We start from the raw sequence: 8,013 nt of genomic DNA on the forward strand, positions 1-8,013 counted from the left end.
TCAAAAGTATGTGGAAAAAGTGAAAACTGAAAAAGTTTTTTTTTCAAATTTTCAAAGGGTCAGATTTTTCGTTTTTCTCGGGAGAAAGTCGACTTTCGGCAAAATCGAATTTTTTAGCCGGGTGAACGTTGATTCCAACTATTTAAGCGACGGGCTATTCAGAACTCTCAAAAGTATGTGGAAAAAGTGAAAACTGAAAAAAAAAATTTCACCGGCGGCCATAGGGTCAGATTTTCGGTTTTTACTTGGAACAAAGGTCAGATTTGTTAACACTTTATTTTTTTATTTGGACAATGCATGCAAGCGGAGGGGCAAGAGTGGCTAGAATAGATTCTGCAACCTTCTCCGCTTGTTGGATAAAAATGTCAAGCCTCCGCATACATGCATCTCCCCTCCACCCTCCCGTGAAATGTCGATTTTCGAGATTAAAAAAAAAACAATAATTGCATTTTTTATTTCAATAACGCATGAGTAAATAGGGATATGAACGCAGATTTAATATAGGCCCATAGAATTACGGGGACCGGCAAGGATTTGGAAAGTCTGAATGCAAGTCCTGCTTACACCTAACAAGTGCTGAAGTGGGACATAACCAGAGGTAGAAAGGTCTCGGAAGCACTTGGGAAGAGGCTTCCCAAGACCTATCCAGTTCTGAACGGAGAGACCTAAGTAGAATTTGTCAGGTCGAATTATTCGACTCGGGTATTCATACAATTATGTATCTAGTGAGAAAGAGCCAATGCATTGATTTATTATTTTTTTAAAAATTAAGTAAATGAATGAAAAAGCTCCTCCACTACTTCCTCTCAAAATTAATTCTTGATAATTATTTGCATTCGGAATGTGACATTAACAATTGAGACGATTCATCATAGTAAATATATTCAGAACATTCCGACATAATAGGCCATAAACACAATAGAGTCCTGGTATTGAATGAAATGAGTATTTTTGATGTACGATCCCTCATTGAAGAATGGGTTATTCTCTAGTCCCATTGAGAATCTACAGATATTAGCGACAACCAGTACCATTTCATACAATATACTCAACATATTCAGTTCCGATATTCCATGAAATATGGGGAATGAATGGTGGTCCACTGAATGCAATGAATGCAATGAATATTCGATATAATATGCATCACATTTAAGAAATTCGTCGAACGACCGATCTCTTTTATTGCACGTAATCATATAATTACACATCCAGTGAAAAGGGGCCAACGCATTAATTTATTATTTTTCCAAATTAATATATGAATGAGAAAGCTCCTCCACTACTTCCTCTCGAAATTAATTCTTGATAATTCAGTAGTGAAGTGGCCAAACGGTTCAAGTCGATTTTGGCTATTGGCCAGTTTTCAATGAATATCTCAAAATCTAAGGCAGATAGCAAAATTCTTCTCAAAACCTTTTTAGTAGCTCTCAATTCGCTCTACAAAAAAGGTCATTATAAAAACTTCGCTATCTCCCTTAAATTCGGAAATATTTCCGGAAAACGCAACTAAAGACTAAATACACTTAAACCGTTTGACCACTTCGCTACGGAATTATTTGCATTTGAATGTGTAATGTTAACAATTGAGACGATACAGTTTATATTTAGTAGAATATTCAAAACACTCCGAGATAATAGGCCATAAACATAATAGAGTCCTGGTATTGAATGAAATAGGTATTTTTGGCGTACAATCCCTGATTGAAGAATGGCCTTTTCTCTACTCCCATTGAGAATCAACAGATATTAGCGACAACCAGTGCCACTTCACACAATATACTCTTCATATTCAGTTCCAATATTCCATGAAATATGTGGAATGAATGATGGTTCACTGAATGCAATGAATGCAGTCTTCGATATAATGAATGAATGAATGAATTGAAGCGTCTATTAAGTCCTGGGGCATGGTAACCCCCTGAGGACATTGAGCAGTACATTTGCCATTCCAATATTATTAAAAGTCATGAATAAATCACAATAGATTCTACTTGGATAATCATCGCAATACTCACTTAAAAATTCCTTTTAATCAATAATCAGTTTTTTCAAAATCACATATTTTTTCAAAACCATACATTTTAGTTAGATTTTATATTAACCTGACCCCTGTTGGCGTCATATACATCACCTTTATGAACGCAATACGTAGGTGACATATATCAGACAACACGTATTCATATCACTCTACATCCATCAAAAAAGTACCAATACATCGATTTATTTCGTACATACAGCATGAGTGAAAAAGCTTCCTCACCAGTTCCTCCGAAAAACCCTTTCTCATCAAAATATTGAGAACATTCCAGACATTCCGCAATAAAAATAATGAACTCCCGATATTGAATGAAATATGTCGAACGACTGATCTCGTACCAAACGGGTTTTACTCCATCACACCATGGAAAATACAACACGTGAATTTTTTTTTATCAACGTATCACCGGGGAATTTGTAATGGCACTTTTTCCGTTGGAATTTTTCACCCCTGATACGCGGGAAAGAGAGCAATAGACAGAGAATAATGGAAATGGAGGGAAATAAAATAAAAAGGAAAGAAAATGATATCAAACCTTCGCAGAGCGACTCGGGGATTGGTGACTTCAAAGTCTTCACTCTGAATTCCCTCATACACGTGAAAATGTACACGACTACCACATGCACCATTGGCTGATGCATCCTGCCACACTAGCCTCTGAATACCAGGATTCCTTGATCTTTCTGGTCTGATTCTCTCGCAGGAATTTAATGCACTCGTTGTACGTTTACTCATAGTGAATGTCCCTGTATTCACCTCATTCAATCATTCAGAGTGAACTCAGTGGGTTCCTCCTGAGGAATAAACCGTCGAATTTGAATAGAAAATACCAGAAGTAAATATTCCCGCGACAAATTGGCTCTCGGAACTACTAAAACAAGATCACATGAGCAAAATAATGAATCTTCACAGGAGCATCATCTACGCACGACTGAGGTAACGTCGTCTTTTCATTGAAAAAAAAAATCCCCCCAGTTGGAAAGTACAGAGGAGAAGTCCCCATTGGTTGAGGCAAATGTAGAAGTCGTCCACGATTCTCACTTTGGTGAATCCTTCAGCCTAGAGGCAATGAAAAAGTGCCGTCATATCTCCATTGCGCTGCAGTATCTCGCCGGAAGTGAGAGAGAAAGAGCGCGCCATACCTCAAGTGCCTTCAATGATCCGCGCATGTGACTTTATCCTCTTTATTTTCTCTCATTTACTTTGTTTTCGTTATTTTTTATTTCGTTTCAACTTGAAAACCTCTCCGTCTCACTCGCGCCTCACGTGCGCCCGCACTACCGCTGGAGGACGTCGACCTACTGGCACGCATACCGATCATCCATGCTACCATTGCGCCCCACTGGAGGAAGCTAAAGAGGAAAAAGGGCCATAACATTCTTTTATAAACTCTTTTCACTTAGCGTAAACACTCATGCAGCCACATACATCAGTGTGTTATTCACCTCTCATCATCACTTGTTTTAAGTGTCTAGTTTGTGTGCAAATTAACCCAACGAAAATACATTCACAAAATTATCCCCCGCCACCTTATCGACCCGTTCCACACGCACCTTATCGTCCAACTTCCTCTTTAAGGGGAGACTACTGTGAGTTTTAAAAGTCGCGGGCGATTGCAGTGAGATTTCTCATGCATTGAAGATCGATTATATGTCTAAGCATGAATAATTAGTGCAAAAAATTAATTGTTCATTGCTCGTTTGCTCCACACACACTCAAAGTGTTAACAATAGTCCAGAACATCCAATTTTTGAGCTGCAGTGTTTTTTTTTTATTTTTGAAAAAATGTGTGCAATAACAATTACGAATTAGGTTTTTCAAATTTGACTCCTATACAGCTAATTTCGATTTGTTTAATGTAAAAATTTGCGCCATTCATGTAAAATAGGGAAAAATTGATCCTTAAAATATTTTAACCATATTTTTGATTCATTTAGAAACATTTTTTGGGCTATTGTACGCGATTGATGCAATTTTTTATTTGAAAAAAAACGAAATTGGCTATGTAGGAGTCGAATTTTAAAAAACTAATTCGTAATTGATATTGCGCATATTTTTTTTTTAATATTGACAAAAAAATCTCTGTAGCTCAAAAATTGGAGGCCCTGGACTATTTTCAATATTTTAAGCATCTGCGGGACAAATGAACAATAAACAATTTTTTTGCACTAATTATTCATTTTTAAACATATATAATCGATCTTCAATGTATGAGTAATCGCATTCCAATAGCCGGCGACTTTTAAAACTCATAGTAGTCTCCCCTTAAGGATGTACTACACCCTTGCGGCCAAAAATCACGTTTTTGTCATTTTCTCTGGCAAATTACTGATCGGATTGACGTGAAATAATATACCGTTTTTGCGCTTTATCATTATTGACTGACTCACGAAGTTTCAGTTTTGTAAATTTCCGAAAAGTTTTAGAAAAAAACGCAGGAAAATGATTCCACGATCATGAAGTTTCGCGAGTCATTAAATAATGATAAAACGCACAAACGGGATATTTTTTCACGTCAATCCGATCAACAATTTCCCCGAAAATTCAAAAAACGTGAATTTTGGCGAAAAAGGTGTAATACATCTTTAAGAGGTACCAGAATGCCGCTAATTTTCCAAATTTTTTGCCAAATTTCCTGCTGAAAGTTGCCGATATTTTTACAAATCAAAGCACATTAATCTCCAGAAAGTGATGATAAAGATCAATGTGCTTTGGGCTCAAAAAATCTTGATAACTTTGCGCAGGAAATTCGTTTGAAAATTTCGAGGAAACGGTGGCCTTCTGTTACCCCTTAACGTGCTTCACTCCATGAGCTCTCAGAGTACTTTAACTCGCGTTGCATTGTGGTCTGTGACGCTCTGGCCAGAGGTGATGGTTTTTCAGAAGGTGGAAACGAGGAAGAGAGAGACTAACAATTATTTTCCACCGTCTCTACTTTCATTCGTAAACCCAAACGCGATAAGACCCTCTGGGTTATAAACCTAGACCACGTACTCAACGTACCTTCCTGTGAGACCAGCGAGAGAGAGAGAGAGAGCAGTTGCTATTGCGTTCTCAGGGCGGCGCGGGGGGAGAGCGGGAGGGTTATACCCGGAGGCTGCGTTAACTATATTGCCCCATGAGATTCCCAAACGAGATACATATATACACGTCGTACTGAATACATTTTGCCGGGATACGATTCATCTTAGTGAGATGTGTGAGGCCAAATGTATCTCTCGAAACCAATGGAGCTGAAGGATGTTACCATTTCCTTCGTGAGGATGATGAATAAGGGAGTTTCACCCCTCTTTGACTTCCCGGCTCTATTAAAGGTACTTAGCGAGCATCATCGTGGAGGACAGATTGTTCTACCCGCAGATTTTACTGCAATCTTTCCCCTTTTATAGTGGCATTCGCAATTTTCTCGGGAAAAGAACGATGATGCTACCGGCATTAACATTTTTATCACTCGAGGGGGGCGAGGGCGATGAGGGAGGGCTTTGGAAAGGCATCGGGGATGTAAAGAATATGGAATAACTCAGTAAACGAAAATTTTTGATTCGTAATTTCAATTATTATTTTTTAATTGATTTAAAAAGTTATAAATTGTGGTAAAGCTGACACGAATTCAATTGAAATTGAGCATGGAGTTTTTGAGAAAAGACTGTGGAAAGAAAGGAACTTTTTAGGGTCTAAGAAGGTTCGAATAACATTTGCATCGAAAATTAATGTTTTTGTGCAATTTACGTTATTTATTTATTTCTATTATTTCTGGTATTTATCTATTATTTATTTATTTAGAAGTTCTTGATCTTTACGGTCTTTAGCTGATTGGAAGAACATAAGAATTTGAAGTGTCCAAATGATAAAAAACGTCATCTGGACCGAGTCAAATATTTCGACCCTCTCAAGTAAAAACATATTATTCTTTGCCGACGACATTAACTCAGCCCTCATGACAGGTTTAACATGTCATATTTACGCTCCACTGGTGAATGTAATTGGTAACAAGAAGCCGCAAAATACTGACTGTTGAGAGTTTTTGGCTGAAATTTCCGGAACACTTTCTGGAAATTGTTGCCAACTGTTGTCAATTGTTTGAAATTGTTTGTTTTTTTGTTTGTTTGTCTCGTTTCACAATTTGATGAAAAAAACCAATGCAAACTGTACATTTTACATTCATGAAAATTCTTGAAAATCTTATTACTTATTACGTCATTGGCCGTCATGGGACGAGCCAGGAAATGACAAATTCTTGTCATACGACATTATGACCAGTTTACTAGCTGACCGTAACCTTACTTCTAACTAATGGCACTATAATTTGGGATTCGGAGATAGCGCCAGGGTTTCACGATGACACGGTGCTGAGTGGATTATCAAATACGTACGTTCACAGTATCCAAACCGAAATGACTAGTTGAAAATACGAGTCATTACCAATGTGAGAAAATTTTATGACCGGAAAATTCATGACTGTCAATTTCCATCTACTCAGTTCGTTGGAACAGCAGAAAGTACGACCAAAACTATGAGATGTAAAAAATTCACGTCCCAACTTTTTCTGACCTAACAGATTTCAAAACGTGCACGGAGAGAAATATTCAATAAAAATTATGTATCTTTTCCGTAATATTAGAGTGAAATGTGGTTGTAGGAAATTTTACGGAACTGTCACGGAATTTTTCCAGAGTGTTCCGTAATTTTGATCTGAATCGCCTGTGAAAAATTACGATACTGTCACTTAAATTTTCTGAGTCGATTCCGTAATCGGTGAGGGAATTGTGAATTCCGTAATTTTCACTGAACATTTCTCTCCGTGGGGCGTCTCTAACTGAGACACTTGTTAACGAAATAAAAACAAAATTTGTTAAATATTTGTTACACTTGTTAACTAAACGTAAGAATCCTGTTAACTGAATGAATTTGTAATGATGTTGACATTTACACCTTCGCGTCACCAAATTTCTCTTCAAATCCTTCAAAAAAGCGCCGTCGCCGAGGCGATGAGGCACAATGTACCACACTCATAGAAGGATTTAGTTGCTGTTAACGAGGTTTGTTGACTATTACCACGATTCGTTCATTGTTAACAAATCACCACTTTATCTATGAGCGCACGGACACCCACAACGCGGGCTTTCTCTCTCGCTGCACTGAGAAAAACAAAGTTTTTCAAGAAACTCGTGGCTTGAAAATTTTTAAGAGCAAAATATGTTGCACGGAGAAAAAAAAATTCCCCAAGAAATTTTGTAATTGTCCTACAGACAAGGACAATTTCTTGATGACAAGAAAGCGAAATCTCAAACCAAGTAAAATTGAATCAATTCATTTAATAGTTGTTTAACCTCAATTCAAAAATATTTTAATGCAAAAACCATTTGAATTGATTTGAGAACTCGTTTTCTTGATATGAACTAATTGGCCTCATCTTTCGGTCAACTATAAAATTTCTTGGCGTAAGATTTTTATTTTCTTAGTGTGAGATATTGTGCGCTTGGTAATTTTCGAGCCATGAATTTCTTGATGCAAGTAAAGACGTATTTCCCAGAAAACTCTTGTCTTCTCAGTTCACATTCGTTCGGGTATTCTGAGCCATTGTAATTCGTTAAGAACATGCGTATGCGTAATATCGTCATACACTTATGAATGTCTATCAGTACACGCGATATTTTTCTTATTTACTAATTAAAATTAAATGAATTTGGAACCCGTTAATTATAATGTTTACATGGACGAATATGTGACGTTAACGTGAGGTAAGAGTACATTTTATTTCACATTGAATCAGCAAAACGATTTAAAAATACGCTTTTACTATTAAAAAAAACCGGAAATATTCTCTCTTAATTGATCATTAAATTTGCCCGAATTTATTCAATTAAAAAATCTAATAAACGACTTTCCCCTTTTAAAAGCCTCGATAACTTCACAAATTTTCACAATTTGAATCCCCGCTCATGGCAAACTCAAATAAGTTATTCACAAAACCA

The 8,013-nt window shown here is 36.9% G+C and overlaps 1 protein-coding gene across 1 annotated transcript in view; it reads right to left on the reverse strand.

The window, feature by feature from the left end:
- LOC107047800 overlaps positions 1 to 2,773 on the reverse strand; it is an 11,251-nt gene extending 8,478 nt beyond the window's left edge. The window contains exon 1 of the mRNA XM_015270636.1: positions 2,574 to 2,773. Coding sequence (XP_015126122.1) covers positions 2,574 to 2,773 — 200 coding nt within the window. The remainder of the gene's footprint in view (positions 1 to 2,573) is intronic.
- Between the last annotated feature and the right edge of the window lie 5,240 nt (positions 2,774 to 8,013).

The sequence above is a fragment of the Diachasma alloeum genome, unplaced genomic scaffold (genome assembly GCF_001412515.2).
Source record: "Diachasma alloeum isolate Michigan unplaced genomic scaffold, Dall2.0 Dall_scaffold_78908, whole genome shotgun sequence".
Lineage (NCBI taxonomy): Eukaryota > Metazoa > Arthropoda > Insecta > Hymenoptera > Braconidae > Diachasma > Diachasma alloeum.